Genomic DNA, 26894 nt, shown 5'->3' on the forward strand with positions numbered 1-26894 from the left:
TATGGACATGCATTGTAAATATAACAGTGGCATTCTAATAAGATCGTAGGATTTCTTTTATTTTTTTATTTCATTTTTTATTTTTTTTAAGAGAGGGAGAGAGTGGGAGAAAGGGTCAGAGGGAGAGAGAGAATCCCAAGAAGGCAGCATGGAACCTGATGCGGGGCTCGATCTCACCTGAGATCATGACCTGAGCTGAAATCAAGAGTCATATGCTTAACCCACTGAGCCACCCAGATGCCCCAGATCATACGACTTTTGAAGTAAACTTGGAGGTCATCCATTCTCAGATAACAGACCCCGAGGGACTAATTGACATGCCAACAGTAACCTCTGTTACTAGTGGCAAACCTAGAATCCAGGTTTTCTATTGCCTACACCAAAAATTAGTCACCATACTTTGTTGCCCCATAAACCATATTTATTGTATTAGTAACAGCAGACTAAAAGTCAGTTGCAGTGTTATTGGTAAGCAAGTATGCATTCTACACCTCAAAGGTTTAGTATGCTTCTGAGTATCAACTGTGATCCACATTCTCCCATTTAGCATTTTTCATGTATGCCCTATGCCAGTTCTTCATAACTTAAGATGAATGTGGAAATCTCAGACTTAAATCAGAAGAGCACATCAAAGAAGAGGACATGAAACTGGTCAAAAGCCTGGCACGTACTGTAGGCATATTCATACCAACTTTCCTAATAACTTTCTTTTTTTTATAGTAATTTTTTATTATGTTAGTCACCATACAGTACATTCCTAGTTTTTGATGTAAAGTTCCATGATTCATTACTTGCGTATAACACCCAGTGCACCATGCAATACGTGCCCTCCTTAATACCCATCACTGGCCTATCCCAATCCCCATCCCCCTCCCCTCTGAAGCCTTCAGTTTGTTTCTCAGGGTCCATAGTCTCTCGTAGTTCATTCCCCCTTCTGTTTACTCCCCCTTTCTTCTTCCCTTTCTTCTCCTACCGATCTTCCTACTTCTTATGTTCCATAAATGAGTGAAACCATATGATAATTGTCTTTCTCTGCTTGACTTATTTCACTTAGCATTATCTCCTGCAGTCCCGTCCATGTTGCAGCAAATGTTGAGAAATCGTTCTTTTTGATGGCTGAGTAATATTCCATTGTATATATGGACCACATCTGCTTAATCCAGTCATCTGTCAAAGGGCATCTCTTTCTTGTAGTTATTTTTCTTTTGAAACATTAGACATAATTTATCAATACTATTTAAACTAGACAAGCTTACATAATATGCATGAGTGTCATTGTTGGTTTGTTTTTGATGAAGAACATGTTTCTTGGGGCGACTCAGTCAGTTAAGCATTTGCCTTTGGCTCAGGTTTTGATCCCGGGATCCTGGGATTAAGCCCCGCATCAGGGAGCCTACTTCTCCCTTTCCCTCTGCTGCTCTACCTGCTTGTGCTCTCTTGCTCTGTCAAATAAATAATAAATTTAAAAATCTTAAAAAAAAAACCAAACCTGTTTCTTGGTGAATTTTTCTTGGTGAATTTTATCTTGTTTAAAAAAAAAACAAAAAAACCCCCGACAACACAGGAAAAATATCCCATGAGGGAATATTATTGAATCCCTGTTGTTACATTAAAAAAAATTTTTTTAATCCAGTGTAGTTAACATTCAACATTATATTAGTTTCAGGTGTACAGTATAGCAATTCAACACTTCTGTACATTACTCAGTGCTTATTTGTTACATTTTTGCATTTCGAGGCTGATAGTGAAAAGAAAAAGGCAAGGAAGAAACTTGCCAATTCTGGGAAATTCCTAGTATAAGAGCCCTTTTGTGCCATAAGCCATTTGTCAGAATAATGCTTTTTTAAAAAAATTTACAAACTGAGGGCTTCAGAGTGGAGGGGGGTGGGGGAATGGGATAGGCCGGTGATGAGTATTAAGGAGGGCACGTATTGCATGGTGCACTGGGTGTTTTACGCAACCAATGAATCATCAAACTTTACATCAAAAATCAGGGATGTACTGTATGGTGACTAACGTAATATAATAAAAAATATTATTAAAATTTTTTTAATTTGAGCTATGGTACTAATATATGTGCTGCTTTATTGACATTAAATAATACAGTCTAGCAGTGGGTCTGAGGCCTATCATGATTTCAGAGAAGTAATAGGCATGATATTTTTGAGATATTTGTAGCCATTGTAATATTTAGAATAATATGTGTGATTTCTATTAGTGACAAAGACATAGGTACAATTGATGCAATTGCTCCATTTTAGTTAAGGATAGGAAAAGTAAATATATAACCTTTTTGTCATCCAAGTTCGCAGATTCTTCGAACACTGTCTAAAGATTTCCTCCTTTGGTCCCTGGGTCCCAAGTTCAGCACAGTATTTTATTAAAATTTTTTTTTTAATAAACAGCTTTCCATAAGGCAAGTGTTACTCAGACTGAAACACATAGGTGAACTTTCCAGGGCTACTGTAGTTCCAAAAGAACTTTAATTTTATGTTTATGCTTCAATGATAATTTTTAAAATTAATATTAGCATAATTTGGGTCCCTCAGATGGCCTCTTAGAACACTGGTGCTCAGGGTTAGCGCTGTCCTTGTGTTTGTCTCTGTGTATTGGGTGGTGCCAAGTTAGCCATCAAAGGGTCAGTATTTAATTTTTAATTCTAAACAGTATTTCCAAGCTGGGATTCCCCAGAATTCTGTGAGCATAAACTCATAGGATTTTTTTTTTCCTTTTTAAATTAATTATGATCACTTGAGAATGAGAAACCCAGCCTTGAGGCCCCACTGAAAGAAGAATTCCTCAGAGCTTGCTTTTGGACAAGTGTTTTCAGTTAGTAACTGATTCTAAAGGCTATTCTAAAATGATATTTTAGATACTAAAATGCTGTTAATAGGCATAATATAACTATTAGCTCTAGACTTCACGGTCACCTAGGTGTTTAATAACCGTGAAACAGCCTAAACCGGTCTTAACGTCATCGTCTTATTGGTCGCTTACATACTGCACCCCATTGCCTCCACCCCAACTCACAAGTACAGATACATCACTTTTCGGAGGAGCCAAACTTTCGCTTTCTTTGCCAAAAAGCAAAACATGTTATTACTTGTTTGTATTTCTGGAGTATAGCAATGCTGCATCTGTCTTTAATAGTTTGTTACTATTAAAGTCTCAGCAACAGGAAGCAAAAGTGTGTGCCATTTGTCACTTTTACTGGTGTTACATGAAATAACAGCGGCAGATTAAAATGTGAATTTTTAGATGGTGATTTCATTACTCAAGTTTTCAACGAATTCCAGCCTTCTGTAGTAGAAATGGCATTCTGACTTTTTCTCTTTTCTAATGATATGTTCATTGTTTTCATAAAGGCCGTTGCTTTTCGTGGGTCCAACGGGTACAGGAAAATCAGTGTATGTGAAGGATAAACTAATGAATCACTTGGAAAAGGACCAGTATTTCCCTTTTTATGTTAATTTCTCTGCACGGACCAGTGCCAACCAGGTTCAGGTTAGTTGAAAGCCAGAAACGCAGGTCCATAATTAACTTTTTTGCCTTATTTGATCAGTGTTTAAAATTGTATATTAAATGAGCAGCTGTGTAAGTCTTCTATAAATTTAAATGAAACTTCAGAACTTTTGTTTTTGGCATTATAAGTAAGTTTTAAAAAAGTTTTAAGGACAAAAGTTCAAGAGGACATTTTAAAAAATTTATGTTCCCATTTTTATTAAATTCCTGGGTTATAAGTTATTATTTTAAACATACCTATTTAAAAACAAAGGCTAAAAGACACCCCAATTAACTAATAATTCCAAGAGCATAGTAATGTTGGAACTGCTTTCAAGGGAACGTTTTTGCATTAATACTGGATTATTGAGCTTTCTCATCCTTTTTTATAAGCCCAAGAAGAAGCAAAATTGATTTCTTAACTGGAGAAGAGACTGTGGGAGGAGAGAGAGTGAGAACCTTCAATTGTTCTTTTTAGACTCTCCTGGATGGGCCTTCAGGGCATTTGCTGCTTACTGAACCTCTGTCCTTGAAAGGTCTTTCAAGCCATGGACTATTGTATGACCTTACATGATAGGAACCATGTAGTTGTGCCTCCCCTTCTTTGTGCCAAGTTGAAAGTTCTGCACAAGACCTTTTCTAGTCACTATTATAATCATCCATGCCTAAATTTATGTCCATTCTCACCTGACCTACGGGGCTCATTTCTGTTGTTTTAAACCTGTAGAATTCCCTTAATTTCAAAATCTTACAAATTTAGATTAGTGCTTTTAGGTGTTGAATAAGTTAAAGTTAATAGATATGTTGGGGTATCCAATGAGGAAAATATTTTGTGTTTATGTGCAATATAAATGTATAAATATTTATGTATATAACAATTCTGAGCACATAGAAGGATTTTAGTAAACGCTCTTTGATATTGAATATAAGGTTTGCTATCACCCTAAAAATGATTAAATATAAACACACACACAGTGCTTCCTGGCACCATTTCCTTATATAATTAGACTGTAAATTCTTTTTTCCCCCGGTGTTAAGTATGGCTTTAAATATTACTTTTCTTCTTTATATTTTAGAATATCATTATGGCTAGACTGGATAAAAGACGCAAAGGAGTTTTTGGACCACCTATGGGAAAGAAGTGTGTCATTTTTATAGATGACATGAATATGCCTGCATTGGAGAAATACGGAGCTCAACCTCCTATCGAATTACTACGACAATTTTTTGACTGTGGGCACTGGTAACTATTTAACTGGAGTTTTAATTAGCCATGCTGAAGTCATTTTTGTTCTCTTTTTTTATTTTAGTTTCTCACATCAAAGTAATGCATTTTTCAAGTTACTTATGGAAGAAAATGGTTACTCAGATTTTCTTATACAGAAATTTTGGAAGACTTTTCTGTACTTTTTTATGACATTCTTTCCTGTGAATATGTGAGTTAGATTACTGGGATGAATAACCCAGTATTGGAAATGTATTTATTCAATAATGGAATAAATTCTTTCCTTTTCAACTATTATTTTCAATCATTGAAAATAACATATAGACTACATCTTTCAAAGTACTATTCTTCCGGGGCTGAGAATAATCAGCATCCTCTGTTGTTTCTGCCATTTTAAATTCTCTATATTTTCTGTGACTGTTTGGGACTACTGTACCTTTGAGATAGCTTGTTTTTGACACCAGTTCCATAGATAACTCTTCCGCTCCCTCCATCCCATTTATTAAAAAGACTTACTTATTTATTTTAGAGTGTGTGTGCACATGCCAGTGGGGGGAGGGGCAGAGGGAGAGAATCTCAAGCAGACTCCAGGGCTAGATCTCATGACCCATGAGATCATGACCTGAGCCAAAATCAAGAGCGGATGCTGAACTGACTGAGCCACCCAGGTGCCCCACCCTCCATCCCATTTTTATGATGCTATGGTTAGTTTCCAACATGTAAGACATTGTATCGTTTGGCTAAGATTAATAATTCTTCATTTCTTCCTCTTAAATATACTTTTCTAACCCCCAGTATGCATGATTTTTTTATATAAGGCAAGGGTAGAGTGAATTTTGAAAGTTCTCATAACAAGAAAAAAAATTTGTCACTATGTATGGTGACAGATGTTAACTGGACTTACTGTGGAAATCATTTCACAGTGTAGACAAATACCGAGTCATTATGTTATACACCCGAAACTACTGTTACGTCAATTATACCTCAATTTAAAAAAATAAAATTTATTTTTAATTTTTCTACTCCAAGCATTTTCTAGGATTCTTTTAGAGAAGCTAAAATCAGATTACGTTTCTAGGAAGTTCTATATTTCATTCCATCTTAATTGGCTTGTAACTGATTGCTTTGGGATTTTTATGTGCTTTCAAGGTATGACCTTAAGGACACAAGTAAAATCACACTGGTTGACATCCATCTGATTGCTGCTATGGGTCCTCCAGGTGGCGGAAGAAATCCAGTCACTCCCCGATTTATTCGACATTTCAACATCTGCTCTATTAATACTTTCAGTGATGAAACTATGGTCCGAATCTTCTCATCAATTGTAGCATTCTACCTGAGGACTCGTGAATTTCCTCCAGAGTACTTTTCAGTTGGGAACCAGATTGTCAGTGGGACAATGGAGGTGAGTGAGTACTGCGATACAAAATGTTTTAGTATTACATATTTTCCTTGTTTGGTTCTTTTTTTTTTTTTTTTTTTTTTTTTTTTTTTTTAACATTTTTTCCCCCATAGCCATCTACTTTGGTCTTCAGTGTCAGAGAAGCTGTTAAGAAGGCTTGAGAACAGGAAGCTCATAGGCTTTGAAATCAGGGAACTCTAACTGGGTTTGAGCCTTGACTGCTATTTCCTACCTATGTGGCCTAAAGCAAGTAACTTGACCTTCCAGAAACTCAGTTTTTTAATCACTAACATGAAGGAGAGCACCTATTTCACAAGGTTGTTCCAAGGAAATAATTTCGAATCAGTATCAGCCACACTACGAGGGCTTCCCTAATTGTTAGGTTTCTACCCTGGTGTTTATTATTTTTCTCTCTCTTTCCATTTTTCATGTTTGTCTTTAAAGAGACAGAGAAAGGGGTGTCTGGCTGGCACAGGGTAGAGCATGTGACTCTTGATCTTGGGGTCGTGAGCTTGAGCCCTACATTGGGTATGGAGCCTACTTAAAAAAAATTAAAAATAAAAAATTAATTATAATTAATTAATATTTAAAAAAACAAAGAGGGAAACTTCAGCTTATGAATGCATACTTTTTTTTTTTAAATCCATACTACATAACTTAAGAGTAGCAATGAAAATATAATAATAAGGAAACACAGGGGTGGGAACAGAACACAAGATGGTCCAGTGGCTTTGCCTTATTCAGGGTGTGTTATCTGCCACTGCTCAGAGGCCAGAGGCAGCCTCATCACTAATGGTAAAAGGAAAAACTGTATGTAAGGTAAATGAGTGATATTACTAAACTAACCTTTTCTGGAGCCCTTGATAAAGTGGGTTCACTGCGGCATCAGTGCAACCAGAAGTACAAAACTCCCGGGGCGCCTGGGTGGCACAGCGGTTAAGCGTCTGCCTTCGGCTCAGGGCGTGATCCTGGCGTTCTGGGATCAAGCCCCACATCAGGCTCCTCCGCTGGGAGCTTGCTTCTTCCTCTCCCACTCCCCCTGCTTGTGTTCCCTCTCTCGTTGGCTGTCTCTATCTCTGTCAAATAAATAAATAAAATCTTAAAAAAAAAAAAAAGTACAAAACTCCCTAGAATCATCCCACTGGTTTCCAAGAGCCTCTTATCTATCTGAAGTGTCCCCCTTGTTCTGGTGCGAAATTTGTGCTGTTAAAATAGAGAAACTGTGAGCAAAGTGATAGTACATTGAAATTACAGTAGTTATTCCGATACCAGAAAAGTGCTTCTATTTATAAAATATGATTTATGTATTTTGGGTGTCTCCTGGAAAAATAAGGGAGTTGGCCAGGCTGAATGACATACAAAAAGGATTTTTTTTTTTCTGTCTTTGAAGCATTTTAGACCTACCACGTGGAAGCTAGGAGGAGGGATGAATCCTAGAGCACAGATAGATAAAAAATAATTTCATTTTTTTTGTAGAGGGGAGGCTATATTATAAAAGATTTAATTTACCATCCTTAAAGAAAATATTAAACTTTATTTGATGAATTCAGCATATAGTAAAATCATACTTTATTTCCACATTATAGCCAATTAAGATGAAGAAGAAGCAGAGAGTAAATAGGAGTGAAGGAAGGAAGAGAATACATTGATTTGTTTTGAAGTCAAGGGTAGTCAAAAGGAAATTGTTTCATTCACCCCTTCATTTGGAATGCTTCGAAATGGTTTCTTGGTTTCACTTTCTACTAAAATTTTTTGCTAATTATTTAATCCCATGTCATTCAACTTTAAACGGAACAACTGTAATACTTGGGAGATAAAAGCATTGTCACTTCCTGGGCTTGGATGGAATCTGATAATTTTAAGTTCCCTCCACTTCATAATGCCTGTGATAAACCAAAATAAAAAGCTAAATGTCATGCTAGACTTGGTACTATACAACTTTCCAAACCAACATAATCTGATTAGATAAATATTTTATAGCATATACTATTTGTTACATGACTTTGCTTATTATAATCATTTTATTTTTGCTTTGTTGCTTTTTTTCGTATTCAGATCTATAAACGATCCATGGAAAATCTTTTGCCCACACCCACGAAATCTCATTACACTTTCAACTTGCGGGATTTTTCACGTGTCATCCAGGGCTGCTTACTCATTGGAAAGGATGCTGTGGAGAGCAGGCACACCATGATCCGCCTCTTCGTACATGAGGTTCTCCGCGTGTTTTACGACCGCCTCATTAACGATAATGATCGATACTGGCTGTTCAACTTAATCAAAGCTGTTATAAAGGACCATTTTAAAGAATCATTTGATGGCATCTTTTCACATTTGAGGAAGGAAAACACACCGGTGAGGATATTTAGTGATTCTAAACAAAACAGTACAATAGCCTGGATTGTTACAGTCAACTTTTCTTTAAAAGATACTGTTGCTTTTAACAATCATATTTTTTTAACTTTCCTCATTGGTAGGTATTTATTTTAAGAAGATTTGTCTTCAGAGGAATTATATAGGTAATGCAGAAGTTATTTAAAGAATAAAACCGTGGGGCTTGTAGGAAGCTCAGTCATTGAGCAACTGACTCTTGATTTTGGTTCAGGTCATGATCTCCGATCATGAGATCGAGCTCCACGTCAGGCTCCGGGCTCAGTGCAGGGATCGCTTGTCTCTTTCCCTCCCCCCATCCCGCCCCCGGCTTGCTCTCTCGTGCGCTCTCTCTCTCTCTGTCAAATAAATAAAATCTTTAAAACAAGAGAGAATAAAACCTTATATGACAGGGATTAAATGATAAAATGAATGAAAAGTGCTTAACACGGTGACCATCCCTTAGTAACTACTCACTCAGAATGACTTTTCCAGGCTCTGGGGGTAAAAATTTATATGACAAAAAAATTTCTGTTCTTTTTATTTTTGGAGGATGTAATATAATCTCCGGCATTAATTTTACAAGTATATTATTTACTATCTTCATGTTTAAAAGAATTATTTAATTGATCATCATCCCATAACATGGACAAAGCAAAATTTTATATAACATTTCCTTAAATTTATTTTATAAACTGTAAATTTTGTAACTTGTTGATTTCCATTCTATAGATAACTGAGGAGAACTTGAGAAATCTCATGTTTGGCGATTATATGAATCCTGACCTTGAAGGAGATGACAGAGTTTATGTTGAAATTCCAAATATTCATCATTTTAGTGACATTGTGGACCAATGCTTAGATGAGTATAATCAAACTCACAAAACAAGAATGAATCTTGTCATTTTTAGGTACCTATATTTGGTATTGATGGTACAAATTGCTATTTGTAAAATTTTTCTGTGAAATATTTAAAATGTACCAAAAGGTATAAAGAAAAATATGGTGAATAACCCTGTGCTGATCACCCAACTTAAGACATAAAATATTAGCAATTTATTTGAAGTCCCTTGTGTAGCCAACCCTCTCTGACTGCATCCCCATCATACCCTCAGGAGTAAAAAGAAACTCATGTGCTTCTTTGGACTTTACTACACATGTGTGTTCCAAAACATATATGCAGAGTCTTATTTTGCATGTATTCTTCAAGTTTATTCCCTATTTTTTGTGAGAGTCACAAAAAATGAGCTTTTGCTACCAATACAATGTAGTCATTTTCTGAAACAGACTTTTAGGTGACTTCTAGTTTTTGCAATTATAAAAAAAAGATTTGAATATTCATGTCTCTTTGGGTACACGTGTTAGAATTTCTCTAGGCTATATTCCTAGAAGTAGCATTATTGTGTCATGGTATGTAAGCACCTCCTACTTTACTAAGTTTGGCTGAAGTGTCTTCAAAAATGATTACTTAAGCGTTCCCATTGTCCCTCACCCTTGTCAACACTTAGGATTGCCAGGCTTGGTAAGTTTTGCCAGTCTAAAGAAGAGTGGAATGGTATCTCACTTTGGCTCCAATTTTAATTTCCCTAATTACTAGTGAGACTGGGTGTCTTGACTGAATTTGTTAATTTTGTAGAGAACTGATTTTCTGTTTCTCACATAGAACTCCTAGTATTAAAAGATTGAAGGTATGTTTTTAATAAAAGAAGTAAAATACTTCCAGTATAAGTAGTTAAAATTTCATTTTATTTCTATAATTTGTATATTACACTTCCTGAATTTGTACTGTAGTTTTCCTTTGCATCAAATGATCCAATTGTAATTTCTTTTAAAAAACCACACTTTTTGGTGATTACCTCTTTAAAATTGGGAAAACATATGGGAAAGCAAAGTCCATCTTTCCAAGAATATAAAATAATAGTTACATATAAATATTTACATTCATATATTCAAGTATTATGATATTGGTATTTCATAGGTATGTATTGGAACATTTATCACGAATATGTCGAATTCTAAAGCAGTCCGGTGGAAATGCTTTGCTTGTTGGACTTGGAGGCAGTGGTCGTCAGTCTTTAACTCGTCTGGCTACATCCATGGCAAAAATGCAGATTTTCCAACCAGAAATTTCTAAAAGCTATGGTATGAATGAGTGGAGAGAGGATCTGAAGGTAAAATTATGAAGAAACCTAGTGTCTAAAATAATACCAGTGCTGTGAAGAGAGAGCCCACCTGTACAGCTGTGTGCTGAATACATTGGTGATGCTGACTGGTATCCACAGAGCAGATACTGTGCGTGCTGAGCACCAAGTGCTTTACATACATGATCTCTTTCTGTAGATAAACTGTTCAGTGTGACAGGGTTGGTTGTCTCTATCTTACTGATGAGGAAACTGAAGTCAAGGAAAGGAAGGTACAGCAGGGCAGGATTTATAATTTGTCTTGTCCACTGGTGCTGCTAATTCTATCTTTATTTCAGTTCAGAGAGGTCTTATTTCAGACAAATGGATGTTTTCCAGCAGACTGTTTCATATGAGCCTTGGTGATGACGATGATGTTCGTGTTGGCCAATTTTAATAGCTTCTTGGAGCCATGTTGCTTTCCCAGTAACCAATGGAATAGTGGAGTGCATGCCAGGAGCTTCATCCTCACATGCCTAGGGTTCTGCAGGACCCAGAAGGAAGATGATCCAAAATGAAAAAGAGAGATTACTGGATTTTTTCACTTGTACTCACCTCACATACTAAATTTCTACATCCTAAAAGTTAGCATGGAGTACAGGCTGCTCGCAGGTGGAAATGGTAGGATGCAAGCTGGTACCAAAGAGGTTTACATAGACATAGAAGGAAAATTTACAATGTTTCTTTTTCTGCTCTCATTTTAGAGGACAATTTTTGGTTCATTAACTGCCACATGAACTAATAGATTTATTTTTTTTATAATAATTTTTTATTATGTTATGTTAGTCACCATACAGTATATCCTTATTTTTTTTTTAAAGATTTTATTTATTTATTCGACAGAGATAGAGACAGCCAGCGAGAGAGGGAACACAAGCAGGGGGAGTGGGAGAGGGAGAAGCAGGCTCACAGCGGAGGAGCCTGATGTGGGGCTCGATCCCAGAATGCCGGGATCACGCCCTAAGCCGAAGGCAGACGCTTAACCACCATGCCACCCAGGTGCCCCAGTATATCCTTATTTTTGATGTAGTGTTCCATGACTCATTATTTGCGTATAACACCCAGTGCTCCATGCAATACATGTCCTCCTTAATACCCATCACCGGCCTATCCCAGTCCCCCACCCCCCTCCCCTCTGAAGCCCTCAGTTTGTTTCCCAGAGTCCATAGTCTCTCATGGTTCATTCCCCCTTCTATTTACTCCCTCCCTTCATTCTTCCCTTCTTTCTCCTACTGATCTTCCTGCTGTTTCTTATGTTCCACAAATGAGTGAAACCATATAATTGTCTTTCTCTGCTTGACTTATTTCACGTAGCATAATCTCCTCCAGTCCCATCCATGTTGCTGCAAATGTTGGGTAATCGCTCTTTCTGATGGCTGAGTAATATTCCATTGTATATATGAACCAAATCTTCTTTATCCATTAGTCTGTTGAAGGGCATCTCAGCTCCTTCCACAGTTTGGCTATTGTGGATAATGCTGCTGTGAACATTGGGGTGCATATGGCCACTTTTTTTCCTCTAGCTCATTCCACACATAAGCCCTGGCCTGCGAGAGGGCACCCACGTTCAGATTTTTAATTTTTTTAAGGAACATCCACACCGTTTTCCAAAGTGGCTATACCAACTTGCATTCCCACCAACAGTGTAAGAGCGTTCCCCTTTCTCCACATCACTCCAACATTTGTTGTTTCTTGCCTTGTCATTTTTTTTTAAAGATTTTATTTATTTATTTGACATAGAGAGACAGCCAGTGAGAGAGGGAACACAAGCAGGGGGAGTGGGAGAGGGAGAAGCAGGCTCCCAGCAGAGGAGCCTGATGCGGGGCTCAATCCCAGAACGCCAGGATCACGCTCTGAGCCGAAGGCAGATGCTTAACGACTGAGCCACCCAGGTGCCCCTGCCTTGTCAATTTTTGCCATTCTAACTGGTGTAAGGTGCTATCTCAATGTGGTTTTGATTTGAATTTTCCTGATGGCTAATGATGTTGAACATTTTTTCATGTGTTTGTTAGCCATTTGTGTGTCTTCCTTGGAAAATTGTCTGTTCATATCTTCTGCCCATTTTTTGATTTATTTGTTTCTTGGGTATTGAGTTTGAGAAGTTCTTTATAGGTCTTGGATACCAGCCTTTTATCTGTAGTGTCATTTGCAAATATCTTCTTCCATTCCATGGGTTACCTCTTTGTTTTTTTTATTGTTTCCTTGGCTGTGCAGAAGCTTTTTATCTTGATGAAGTTCCAAAAGTTCATTTTTGCTTTTGTTTCCCTTGCCTTTGGAAGCGTGTCATGAAAGAAGTTGCTGTGGCTGATGTCAAAGAGGTTACAACCTATGTTCTCCTTTACAATTTTGATGGATTCCTGTCTCGCATCAAGGTCTTTCATCCATTTGGAGTTTATCTTTGTGTATGGTGTGAGAGAGTGGTCAAGTTTCATGCTTCTGTATATAGCTGTCCAATTTTCCCAGCACCATTTATTGAAAGAGGATGTCTTTTTTCCATTGGATGTTTTTTCCTGCTTTGTCAAAGATTAGTTGACCATAGAGTTGAGGGTCCATTTCTGGAATCTGTATTCTGTTCCATTGATCGATGTGTCTGTTTTTTGTGCCAGTACTATGCTGTCTTGGTGATCACAGCTTTGTAGTATAGCTTGAAATCAGGCAACAGGATGCCCCCAGCTTTGTTTTCTTTTTCAACATTTCCTTGGTGATTCAGGTTTTTTTCTGATTCCACACAAATTTTAGAATTGTTTGTTCCAGCACTTTGAAAATGTCATTGATATTTTGATCAGGATGACGTTGAAAGTGTAGATTGCTCTGGGTAACATAGACATTTTAACCATGTTTATTCTTCCAATCCATGAGCATGGAATGTTTTTCCATCTTTTTGTTTCTTCTTCAATGTCTTTCATCAGTGTTCTGTAGTTTCTAGAGTATAGATCCTTTACCTCTCTGGTTAAGTTTATTCTGAGATATCTTATGGTTTTGGTGCTATTGTAAATGGAATCAATTCCCTAATTTCTCTTTCTTTAGTCTCATTGTTAGTGTATAGAAATGCAACTGATTCTGTGCATTGATTTTGTATCCTGCCGTGTTACTGAATTGTTGAATGAGTTCTAGTAATTTGGGGGTGGAGTCTTTTGGGTTTTCCATATAAAGTATCATGTCATTTGTGAAGAGAGAGAGTTTGACTTCTTTGTAAATTTGAATACCTTTTATTCTTTTTTGTTGTCTGATTGCTGTTGCTGTGACTTCTAGTACTATGTTGAACAATAATGGCGAGAGTGGGCATCCTTGTCGTGTTCCTGATCTTAAGTGAAAGGCTCTCAACTTTTCCCCATGGAGAATGATATTCACTGTAGGCTTTTCATAGATGGTTTTTATGAAATTAAGGAATATACCCTCTATCCCTACACTCTGAAGGGTTTTAATCAGGGAAGGATGCTGTATTTTGTCAAATGCTTTTTCTGCATCAATTGAGAGGACCATATGATTCTTGTCTCTTCTCTTATTAATGTTTTCTATCACAATGATTGATTTGCGAATGTTGAACCACCTTGCATCCCAGGGATGAATCCCACTTGGTCTTGATGGATAATCTTTTTAATGTACTGTTGGATCCTATTAGATAGGATCTTGTTGAGAATTTTGGCATCCATATTCATCAGGGATATCAGTCTATAAGTCTCCTTTTTGATGGGGTCTTTGCCTGGTTTTGGGATCAAGGTAATGCTGGCCTCATAGAATGAGTTTGGAAGTCTTCCTTCTGTTTCTATTTTTTGGAACAGCTTCAAGAGAATAGGTACTATTTTTTCTTTGAATGTTTGGTAGAATTCCCCAGGGAATCCATCAGGCCCTGGACTCTTGTTTTTGGGGAGGTTTTTGATCACTGTTTCATTCTCGTCACTGGTTATTGGTCTATTTAGATTGTCAATTTCTTCCTGTTTCAGTCTTGGTAGTTTATAGGTTTCCAGGAAGCCATCCATTTCTTCCAGGTTGCTTAATTTATTGGCATATAGTTGTTGACAATAGTTTCTAATGATTGTTTCTATTTCCTTGGTGTTAGTTGTGGTCTCTCCCCTTTCATTCTTAATCTTATTAATTTGGGTCCTTTATTCTTTCGAATAAGTCTGGCCAGTGGCTTATTGATCTTATTAATTTTTTCAAAGAGCCAGCTTCTAGTTTTGTTGATCTGCTCTACTGTATTTCTGGTTTCTAATTCATTGATTTCTGCTCTAATCTTAGTTGTCTTTTCATGTGTGGTTTAGGCCTGTTCTTTTGTTCCATCTCCAGCTGTTTAAGGTGTGAGTATAAGGACTGCATTTTAGATTTTTCTGTTCTTTTGAGTGAGGCTTGGATGGCTATGTATTTCCCCCTTAGGACTGCCTTTGCAGTGTTCCGTAGGTTTTGGACTGATGTGTTTTCGTTCTCATTGGTTTCCATAAATTGTTTAAGTCTTTCTTTAATTTCCATGTTTACCGAAACATTCTTAAGCAGAATGGTCCTTAGTTTCCAAGTGTTTGAATTTCTTCCAAATTTTTCCTTGTGATTGAGTTCCAGTTTCAAAGCATTGTGGTCTGAGAATATGCAGGGAATAATCTCAGTCTTTCAGTATTGGTTGAGACCTGTTTTGTGACCCAGTTTATGGTCTATTCTGGAGAAGGTTCCATGTGCGTTCAAAAAGAATGGATATTCTGTTGTTTTAGGGCAGAATGTTCTGTATATATCTATGAGGTCCATCTGGTCCAGTGTGTCATTCAAAGCTCTTGTTTCTTTGTTGATTTTCTGCTTAGATGATCTGTCTGTTGCTGAGAGTAGAGTGTTGAGGTCCCCTACCATTAACATATTATTATCTATATGTCTCTTTATTTTGGTTAACAGTTGGCTTATGTAGTTGGCTGCTCCCCTGTTGGGGGCATAGATATTTATAATTGTTAAGTCCTCTTGTTGGATACACCCTTTAAAAATAATGTAGTGTCATTCTGTATCTTTAACTACAGTCTTTAGTTAAGATCTAATTTGTCTGATATGAGAATTGCTACCCCAGCTTTCTTTTGAGGTCTGTTGGCACGAAAAATGGTTCTCCATCCCTTCACTTTCAGTCTGGATGTATCTTTAGGTTCAAAGTGAGTCTCTTGTAGACAACACATGGATGGGTCATGTCTTTTTATCCAGTCTGCAACCCTGTGTTGTTTTATGGGAACATTAAGACCATTCACATTGAGAGTGATTATTGAGAGATATGATTTTAATGTGGTTGTGTTACCTGTGAAGTCCTTGTTTCTATAGATTATCTCTGTAAATTTCTGTTCTGTATCCCTCTTGGGGTCTTTCTACTTTTATAGAACCCTCCCCCTTAATATTTCTCATAGGTCTGGCTTGGCGGTCACATATTCTTTCAGTTTCTGCAGGTCTTGGAAGCTCCTTGTCTCTCCATCCATTCTGAATGACAGCCTTGCTGGATACAGGATCCTTAGCTGCATGTTCTCCTCACTTAGTGCTCTGAATGTCCTGCCAGCCCTTTCTGGCTTGCCAGGTCTCTGTAGATAGGTCTGATGTTATTCTGATGTTCCTGCCTTGTACATAAGGAATCTCTTCCCCCTCGCTGCTTTCAAAATTGTTTCCTTGGATCTAAGAGTTGCAAATTGTACTATTATATGTCGTAGTGTTGGTCTGTTCTCATTGATTTTGGGAGGGGACCTCTCTTCCTCTTGGACATGAATGCTTGTTTCCTTCCCCAGATTAGGGAAGTTCTCAGCTACAATTTGCTCAAATATCTCTTCTAGACCTCTCTCTTTCTCCACCCCCTCAGGGATCCCAATAATTCTGACATTGAAACGTTTCATTCAATCAGTAATTTCCTGTAGATTTTTTTCTTGAAATTGGAGTCTTTTCTCCCATGTTACCTCTTTTTCCTTCTTTTCTATCATCTCATCCTCTAACTCACTAATTCGTTCTTCTGCCTCATTTACTCTGGCAGTCAGAGCATCCAGTTTAGACTGCATTTCATTCATAGGATTTTTAATTTCCGCCAGATTCGTTCTCATTTCAGCCCTTAGAGATTCTATATTTTCATTAATATTTTTCTCAAGCCTACACATCATCTTGACCATTGTTACTCTGAAATCCATTTCTGACATCTTGGTTATATCCATATCCATTAGTTCTGTGGCAGAGGCCACAGTCTCTGTTTCTTTCCTTTGTTGAGGGTTGCTCCTCTTTGTCATACTGATGAGGTGTGGTTCTGTCATTCTGATGAGGGATGTACAGAGTCCAAATTAGTGACCAGGACCCAAGCAAGATGCACCTATTTTATAGGGACCTTAGAGATGTGGGCTTGTTGTTCTTTCAGCCTGCCTTCTGGGGGAGGGGCCTGCCGTGCTGATACTCGGGCAACCCTGTTTGGGCAGAGTTGCCCTGCCCCCCTGTGGGGGTGGGCTGAGCAAGAACCGGTTTTTCCAGGCTTTTGTTCTCTGGCGGGTTTTCCTGGCAACTTTGTGTGTCTCTTCTGAGAGTCAGAGCAGCAGTGACTGTATCCAAACCTCTGTCTCAGAACAGAGATCACAGTCTGCTCTCCACTGAGCTCTCTTGGCCACTCTAACTCCATCTCTGTCGGTGCTGCTAAAAACCCTGCAGTGTCCCAGGATGTGCGCCCCACAGCTGCTCTCCCAGTCCTCGTTCCCAGGGCCAACACGCTTCTGTCCTTTGTGCTTCTAAAATGGGCAGCAGCCCCAGTTTAAGCGAGCACTCCCGAGCTCCAGGTTTCAGTCTGGTTTCCCGGTGGCTACTGGTCTGCAAGTGTGGCCCTCCCCCTTCCGTGTATCTTCTGATATCTGTGCGCAGACTCTCGGCTCCCCACTTCATACCTCGAGAACAAGCGCCAGAGATGTTCTGTTTGTAGAGATCCAGATGTATCTTCTTACATCTCAGGCTGATTTCGTGGGTGTTCAGGATGGTCTGGTAGATATCCAGCTCGATTCAGGGGACCGGTTGAAATAGGGTCTCCTACTCCTCTGCCATATTTCCCCGCTCCCTGAATTTCTATTTCTATCCTCATTTTTATCCTCAGATTTAAGAAGTTTTGGGACATTATTTCTTTAAATAAGTTCTCTGCCTCCCCCCACCCCTTTTTGCCTTTCGACACTCCCATAATATGTATATTAGCCCACTTAATGATATCCCATAAGTCTTTTGTTATTTTTAAACAGTTCATATTTCCGTTGATATTCCCATTTTGTCCATGCATTATTTTCCGGATTTCCTTTAGTTGTCTGTCTGCATTCTGTATTAGCTTATTGAGCACCTTTAAAAGATCTTTTGAATTTCTTGTTATGCAGTTCTTAGATCTTGTTTGTTGTTGTTTTGTTTTGTTTTAGGGTTTATTTTGGTTTTTTGATTGGGCTGTGTTTCCGTGTTTCCTTGTATGTCTTGTGATCTTTTGAGTTTTGAGCACTTGATAAATCACCTCTCCCTGTCTCTATGGACTGGCTCATGCAGGGAGGAATCTTCACCAGTCGCCACGCTAGAAGTTCTGAGACTTCGGAGAACTTTTGGGGGGTTGCATCTTCCTCTGGGTTGTGCATGAGCTTTTACATATTCTGATATATACAGGTGATTTTGGCTACCTTAATTTCCTGTTTCTTCTCATGATCTGTTGGTTTTGGCCTTTGTTATAGTCCTCTGCTCCTAACCTCTTGCTCCCCCGGCATCTTCCTGTGGAACTTCAGGGTTTCTGATGCTGCACTGAGCCAGGGCACTTGCCTTGGTTTTCAGTGGCCTCCAACCTCATATCAGAACTAAGCCCTGTTCCCGCCAGTACCCTGAGTCAGGTGAGACAGGTTTGAGTCCCTCAGGCAGCCCCTAGACAAGCCAGAATGTTGAAAGCAGTTCACTCTGTTCCTTCTGTGTGAGGGGAAAAGCCGGAATTGATAGTGCTTTCCTGACTGTGTTGCGCTATGCTAGGAGGAAAGGGGCTAGGGTGAGAAAAATGCAGTGAATTTCCTTACCCCCTTTGCATTGTTCCTTCTCTTTTTTATGCATTTATGGAGGTGCTGTACCCCTTAACTAGTTTCTAGAGTTCTGTAAAGGTATTTTGGTCTGTACATTGCTAATTTGTTGTCTTTGTGGGACAACGAGGACCTGGAGCTTCCCAGTCTGTCATCTGACTGATGGTCACTCCCTAGTTTCTTTATTTTGTAAAACTTGGATAATACCACCTATTTCATAGGTTGTTAGGATTAAGTTATACAATGTATGTAAGATTCTTGGCATATAACTAGTATTTTGGAAATATTTCCTCTTTTCCTGTTTGGAAATAGTTTCACACATTGTGTGTTTGCATATGACTTTTAAGTGTAACAGTGCTTATGCCAATAAGTTAAAGTTTTTATTGTATCTTTCTATTTATTTATATATAATAATTATTAAAAAGATACTATAAAAATAAAGCTGACATGATTAGATATAATACTTCTTTGAAAACTAGTTTTAGTAATAGAAAAGTATTTCTAGGAACACAACAACCTGTATTTTGGAAGATGGCTTTAATGGGAAAAAGCAGTTTTATATAACATTAAAATTCAACATTTATTTAAATGATATGATTTACTTAAAAGATATAATTTAGAAGTAGAGACAATTTATTTTAAAAATCATTTGCAGAGTAGTAATGTGTTTTCACTTGAAATATATCTAGTGGAATGCTGACAAATGTTTAACCAAATCCCCAGGGGGTTCAGGAGACCCTCTGCTGAGTAGCATTTGCCAATTTCTGTGGTGTAAAAACTCCCACTACGGATTATTCAAACTCCTGCCATGGATGATGTCACTGAAAACAGAGTTAGGAAGAGTTATGTGTTTGAGCACCATTACATGGTATTTTACTGTATACAATAGATTTAAATAATTTCCATAAGATAGATAATAGTAAGTGTAATAGGAAGTGATGAGATTTGTTCCCCTTGTTGTTAATATAATTTATTTAATTATAAGTTCATAAAATTTAATTTTTAATGCTGTTTAAAAATCTGCTTACAAGTTCTGAAATTTTAACAATTAGTTCTAACATCCTAAACAAGCCTGCTCCACCATGCCACTGAGTCCATATCTTTATATTGATTGGGAATCTTTGGTTGCAGTTGACAACACAAAATACAGCTCAAACTAATTTAAGCAAAATATGAAGTTCTTGGCTTACATGGTCCAGAGGTAGATAGGGCTTTGACGTGGCTGAATTTAGGAGCTCAGATTAAGCCCTCAGTAATTACTCTTGCTGTCTCCTGGCTCTGCTCTTCTCCATTTGGTTCCTTCTCCAGCAGACTCCTTCCATGAGGCAACACAGGTGGCCTTTATAGATTCTAGATTACTAGCCTTTATATGCTTTATCTCAGAGTGACAGAGATTCTCTCTGTTTTCAAGTCCATCTCAGTCCCTGAAGTAAGACTGTGATTGGGCCCTCTTAAAACCATGCCCTCCTGAATCAAAGACTATGTGTAAGGGCTTGGGGAACTCTGACCAGTTGGGGTCTCCCACTCAGGGGATGGGAAAAATAGAGGCTCTGGATGATAGCACCCCCAAAAGTGGAGAGAGGTACCACTCTAAAATTGAGCTGTCATTACCAAAAGAAGGGAAAAGGAAGGGAAAGCAAAAACAGCCCATGTTCAGCACATTCTGCTTACCAATGCATTTTTGTTTTAAGGTTCTGTTAAGGAATGTGGGCATGAGGGGCCAGAAGACAGTCTTTCTAATAACGGACACTCAGATTAAAGAGGAAGCTTTTCTAGAAGATATTGACAGTGTGCTCAATACTGGAGAAGTACCTAACATTTTTGCTGCTGATGAAAAACAGGAAGTGATGGAGGTAAATCCTTTTTAGGTAGTGCTGTTCCCAGCACAGAAATGTTCTTATCTTGCAACTTTTTCTCTGCTTTTCAGGACAATTATAGCTTGTGTACAGGATTTTAGTAATTAAAAACTTAAAAGTATATTATTTTACTACATCTTTTTTTTTTTTTGGTACATTTCAAATCACTTCTACCATAGATATGAGACAGAATTTTTATCATTCCTTTTTCTCACAATGATGGCACTATCATCTGTTTGATCTTATGCAGCATGTTGTATGAGTGATTAGATGTTTTAAATCATGTCTTAGGGTCACAGTTTTATGAAAAAACATAGCTTTGAAACATTGCTTGGTTAGCTGTTAGGGTTTACCACTGGTTAGCAAATTTTTAAAAGGCTTAGTAAAACTACTTCTCTTAACAATTCTGGTATATCTGAGAATCATGCTTTGTGACTTAATTGACAAAAAAAAAAAAAAACAACAACAACAACAACAATTGCGAAGTGCCAGCTACTTCAGATGTCTTGTCCTATCCCCATTTCTAATATCTTCCTATGCAAGATCTCTGCTAGTATTTGCTTCTTTCTCGCTGCCATAACTACTATTACCCACAGAATATATCACTCGTAGCTGGTTGCTTCATTCCAGTTTCCAGTGATAGCATCTGTAGTAAAATAGATTCACCCTAGTAGTTCAAACACCTGCTTTTCTCTGGTATGGAATGGAACTAATATATATACGTCATAGTTCCTCTTACATTGGGTTGTTATGAGGTCTGAAGATCAAATGGAATGAAGTGTCATGTACTTATAATGCCCTCAGTAAATGGTGCATTACCAGTTTGTGGCCTGGGGTGGAGAAGGAAAAAAGAAAAGATCCCAAGTTCTCTCTTTTATCTGGGTGATGTCTTTTATCTGGGTGTAGGCAAAGCTGCTGAAAATGGTGATTCTCCTAATTCATAGGATAAATTCATCCCCTATACACCCATCCAAGAAATAGTCATCCTTGGGGAGTGGGATTTCTTCAGCTTTGCCAAGCTTTCCTGCTCACTTTAGCTATTTATCTTTTCATCTTGTCACTTTGCTACAAAACTTTTCCATTGCTTCAGTATTTTTTTATGGTATGATCCAACAGTGGGCGTAAGAACTCCTTTCCTTCACATTCCACCCAAGTCCAGGAGCACCATATTAATTTGTCCCCAAGGAAATAGCCGTAGTCAGAACTCAGGAGTGCTGAAATGCATCCCTGTTTCTCTTTGCTTTATGCTGATTTTTTAAAATAGAAAAGGTAATATGAAAGAAGTTCTATTATTTTCTTTCTACACTCTGCACTATCCTGGACATCGCACTTTGGAGATCATGTCCTGGGCTTTGCTTATTTCATCCTTCTGACAAAGAGTTTAAACCTCCTCACTCATGGTATCTGGCCTCTATAGCCTGGACTTGGCTCTGCTTAGAGGGCTCTTACAGACTCAGCACATGTCTCTGACTTCAGCAATAGAGTTCAAGCCTCAGACCTCTATTTCCAGACTACTACTTCCACTGTTCTATTTGCCTTCCTTGAAGAATTAAATTATTTCATGTCTTTCTCAATACAACAGTGACTTCTTATTCACCACTTTCAGTGATATTTTCTCAGTTCCTTTAAAAAATACTCATTCATATTTGACATAATTCATTATTCTTCAGCTTACATTAAAGTTCACTCTTTGTGTTGTACATGCTAAGGGTTTTGGACAAAGGAGTACTGATGTGTATTCACCATTAAGTATTATACAGAATAGTTTCCCTTACATAAAAATGCCACAAGTTCCATTTATGTATGCTTCTTTTCCTCCCCCAAACTCCTAGCACTCTCTGCTGTTTTTACTGTCTCCATACTTTTAGCTTTTTCGCAATGTTACATAGTTGGAATCATACAGTATGTAGCTTTTCTGGATTGGCTTCTTTCAGTTAACAATATGCATTTAAGGTTCTTCCGTATCTCTTTATGGCTTGATAGCTCATTTATTTTTATCACTGAATGATATTCCATTGAATGGAAGTATCACAATATATCCATTCACCTATTGGAGGACATCTTGGTTGCTTCCAAGTTTGAGCAATTATGAATAAAGTTGCTATAAACCTTTTTTGTGCAGGTTTTTTTGTGTTTCCAGCTCCACTTTCCCTTGACTGCTGTGAAATTTCACTCAGTTTGTCTAATTATTTTTTTCAGTAACAACTCATTTTCTCACTCCCCCGAATCAGTCCTGCTCCCAGAGCATATGTGTGTGCATGTGGATAGTACTCTCCCACAGACAGCTCATCTACTTAGAAGCATTCACCATTATTTCTCTGTAAATAACCCCATACTTCCATTACCATCCTGGCTCTTTCTCAGACTTTTGTTTTGCAGTTACACCATATATTACCTTTCTCTATTTGCATGTCCCAGGGTTAACTCAGACTTAATGCAGGTAGACTACCTGAACATAACTTCATAGACTGACACTGATCACAATATTCATAATTCTGGAATTACTGTCAGAATGCACATACAGAGTCCATTTATAACTTTCCGTGGATATAGCTAGCACATAAAGCAGAATGTATCTGTAATAGAGAATTCTTTTAGAAATCAGTTCATTGTAGTAGCAATAGCATTGTGTGTATATATATGTCTATATATATCTACTATCAGAAAACTTGCTTAAATCTATTTATGATTTATTGACTGTGAAATCTTTTGTGCTCTGAACAAGGAGAAAGGTAGCATATAAAAGCTAATAGTTACTTACCTATTGCGACAAGAACTGTTCCAAGTGTTCACACGTAATAACTCATTTGATCCTTCAACAACCCTCTGATGTAGGTACTCTTTCCCCCATTTTACAGATGAGGAAATTCAGTTACAGAGACATTAAATAACTTGCCCCAAGGTCACCTAGGTAATAAGCTGCAAGCTGGGATTTCAGTTCAACAAGTTTGGTTCTGGAGCCTTGATGCCCAACCTCGCGTGAGATGCCTCTCTCATATCGAGATAAACAAAGTTAAAAGTGCCCGCATAATCTCACCATCAGACAACCGTATTCACATTTTTAAAATATACGAATGTTGTAAGAATAAAGTGAGAGAATTCAAACAGCATAAAAATGTCCAAAATGAAAAAAAGAATGATATAAACCCAGAAAAGCGTGCAGAGTAGAAAGTGACAGCCTCCCTCACACTCTCCTGTAAGCCCATCTCACCAAAAGTAACCATTATGAATAGTTTCTGGGATTGCTTCCATAAAAAGGCATGTATGTACTTACACATGTGCCTGAGTATTTTTTGATTTAACAGGATCATGTTAATACACACTGTTGCAGTTCTCATTTTATCCTGCTGATCTTGCCCTAACACAGGCATTGATGCGCCTCCTGTAACAGTTATATACAATCACAACATGTGGATGTTTTATAATGGTTTTTAACTGGATGCTTCGCTTGGTTTTTTTTTCCTCTTGTGAGCAATGTTGAATTATAGTTCTATACATATATCACGGTGAACTTTTTGTGACTATCTTTATAAGTTAAATTCTTAGCAGGTATTTGTTTTCAAATTATAGAATTAGAGTTGAAAGAAGTCTTCTAAGTACAAACTGTATCAAAGAAATTCTGATTTAAAGAAATTTAAGGGTATTTACAAGGCAAATAACAAGAATTCTTAATATTCCAGTACCTGCTAATCCCATTATCAGCCTGTCCATTTTTGTTCACAAGGTTTTTATTTTCTGTTATTCCCTAGGGTGTTCGTCCTGTAGCTCAGGCTGGCAATAAACACGGTGAACTCAGTCCCTTGGCCCTGTTTGCTTTCTTTGTGAATTGCTGCAAAGATAATCTCCACGTTGTAGTGGCCTTTAGCCCCATTGGAGATGCCTTTAGAAATCGCTTGAGACAGTTCCCATCCCTCATCAATTGCTGTACCATTGACTGGTTCCAGGTTTGTAATTTGGGGGCAGCAGTGGGGGCAGGGGGATGGCAACTAAATCTTTTAGAATTTTTCTGAAATCTTAATCCAGCTCTGTTAATATCCATTCAGCACGTGTTTCTTGATCACCTACTGTAATGAGGGGCATAGTGCTTGGTGCCAGGGACTGATAAGCCTACATGCTCCCCAGAAGGATCTCACACTCTAGACTGGAAGATAGAAAAGGCAGTTGGCAAATGAGCAGCCACAGTGATATAAAAGAGCTATGATCTTGGTGTGCGAAAGTTATACTTTTTGGGGGAGTGAATCTCTGAACTATGAAAATAAATTAGTTACCTAGAGGAGGAATGTATTAATGAACCAAGAGAATGTGTTATGTATATATAGACCTACATGTATATACGTGTAAAAATACATATATGTAGGTCAGTATCTGTCCATATTGATAGCTATATCTATACATATATTTATTGTGAGTAATTGGCTCACATGATTATGGAGGCTAACAAGTTCGGAGATCGACAGCCAGCAAGCTGGAGACCCAGGAAAACTAACGGTGTAAGTTCCAGTCTGAAGTCCAGCAGGCCTAAGAACCAGGAAGCTAATGTTTCCATCTGAGTCCAAAGGCAAGAAGAAACCAATGTCCCAGCCTGAAGGCAGTCAGGCAGAAGGAGTTCCTCTTTATCTGGGGGTGTAGGAGTGTTCAGCATTTTTGTTCTATTCAGGCCTTCAACTGATTGGATGAGACCATTCACACTAGAGAGGGCAGCCTGCTTTACTTAGTCTATTGATTTAAATACTAAACACAGCCAAAAGCACATCTCATAGAAACATCCAGCATAGTGTTTGACCAGATATATGGGCACCCCGTGGCCCATAGTAAAATTGACACATAAAGTTAACCCTCACAAGGGCATAGTATGTGCAAAGGTAGAACAGCGGAGAGGGCATGGCTCACTGGTGTAACTGCAGATAGTTTGGGATAGCTGACTGACAATGAGGATGACAGTAGTTAAGCCCGAGCTTTGGGTGGGTGCCAAGTTCTAAGGGAATTGTAAATGTACCTATGAATTTGGTTTTATACCAAAGACACTGTGGGGGCATTAACATATATTTAGCTAACATATTTCAAAGGAAAAAATCCAAACACTTGGAGGCTATATGGTGGATGGTTTGGAATAGGGCAAAACAAGAGGCAGGAAGACCAGCTGGCTGATCATTTCAGTCATGCCAGCAGCAAACGATGAAGACCACCACTTCACTTAACCTTAAGGCAAAACGTCACTGCCTGTCTAAGACGACGAAGTAGTAGTAATTATGCTCTTGAGCATAGTTCATGGTACCTTCTTTGTTAAATTAAAAAATACTTAGGCACCTGCGTAAGTACATACACACCTTTTTATGGAAGCAATCACAGAAACTATCCACACTGTAGATTACAGTACGGTTCAGTACATTACAGTTCATTGGCACCCTTACTCAGTTTATACGTCAGATGGCCATGGGTCATAGGGCGTAAGGTACCCTGAGGGATCCCTGGGATAAACTGATCATTGAAGATACAATGCCATTGTAAGTGGATGTAAGAGAATGGCATAAACCAGCATAAGCTAGCTTGAGCTCTGTGTAAGCCATATCTTGAGGCAAAAGCAGTAACTACTTAATGAGATCTGACAGGATATCAGTTAAAACAAATTTAAGAAGGCTATTTAAAATAGGGATTGATACTAACTTTAAACAAGTCTTTTTTTTTTTTAAGATTTTATTTATTTATTTGACAGAGAGAGATAGAGAAGGAACACAAGCAGGGCGAGTGGGAGAGGAAGAAGCAGGCTCCCAGTGGAGGAGCCTGATGCGGGGCTCGATCCCAGAACGCTGGGATCACGCCCTGAGCTGAAGGCAGACACTTAACGACTGAGCCACCCAGGCGGCCCTAAACAACAAGTCTTATCCCCAGAGCATATCCTACCGTGCAATATTAGCTTATGATGGCATTGGCGAGACTGTTGGTTTCCTGTCAACAGCTGTTCGCTACCCACTTCATCCTTGCCTACAGAATTCTTATATTACCTGTGTGATATGTGTGAGAAGGGTTGATTCCTGGTTGGTCTAAGTCAATATTGGTGCCCTTGTGCCCCTTGCTATTAATTGGTTTATGTATGAGCCTATTTATGACCCACTCCTTGCCAGTGGGTCCTGAATTCAAGTCTACTGGGGAGCTTTGGGGAGTAGTTTTTTCACTACAAGAATAGTACATGGTAGGGGCGCCTGGGTGGCATAGCGGTTGGGCGTCTGCCTTCGGCTCAGGGCGTGATCCCGGCGTTGTGGGATCGAGCCCCACATCAGGCTCCTCCGCTGTGAGCCTACTTCTTCCTCTCCCACTCCCCCTGCTTGTGTTCCCTCTCTCACTGGCTGTCTCTATCTCTGT

The 26894-nt window shown here is 38.3% G+C and overlaps 1 protein-coding gene across 1 annotated transcript in view; it reads left to right on the forward strand.

Annotated features, from left to right (window-relative positions):
• Positions 1–26894, forward strand: part of DNAH12 (dynein axonemal heavy chain 12) — a 201658-nt gene that overhangs the window by 103687 nt on the left and 71077 nt on the right. Inside the window, exons 38-45 of the mRNA XM_040628655.1 lie at positions 3366–3504; positions 4578–4744; positions 5876–6131; positions 8184–8483; positions 9231–9409; positions 10477–10669; positions 20370–20531; positions 24284–24478. Coding sequence (XP_040484589.1) covers positions 3366–3504; positions 4578–4744; positions 5876–6131; positions 8184–8483; positions 9231–9409; positions 10477–10669; positions 20370–20531; positions 24284–24478 — 1591 coding nt within the window. The remainder of the gene's footprint in view (positions 1–3365; positions 3505–4577; positions 4745–5875; positions 6132–8183; positions 8484–9230; positions 9410–10476; positions 10670–20369; positions 20532–24283; positions 24479–26894) is intronic.

Source organism: Ursus maritimus, unplaced genomic scaffold (assembly GCF_017311325.1).
Source record: "Ursus maritimus isolate PB19 unplaced genomic scaffold, ASM1731132v1 scaffold_14, whole genome shotgun sequence".
Taxonomy (NCBI): Eukaryota; Metazoa; Chordata; class Mammalia; order Carnivora; family Ursidae; genus Ursus; species Ursus maritimus.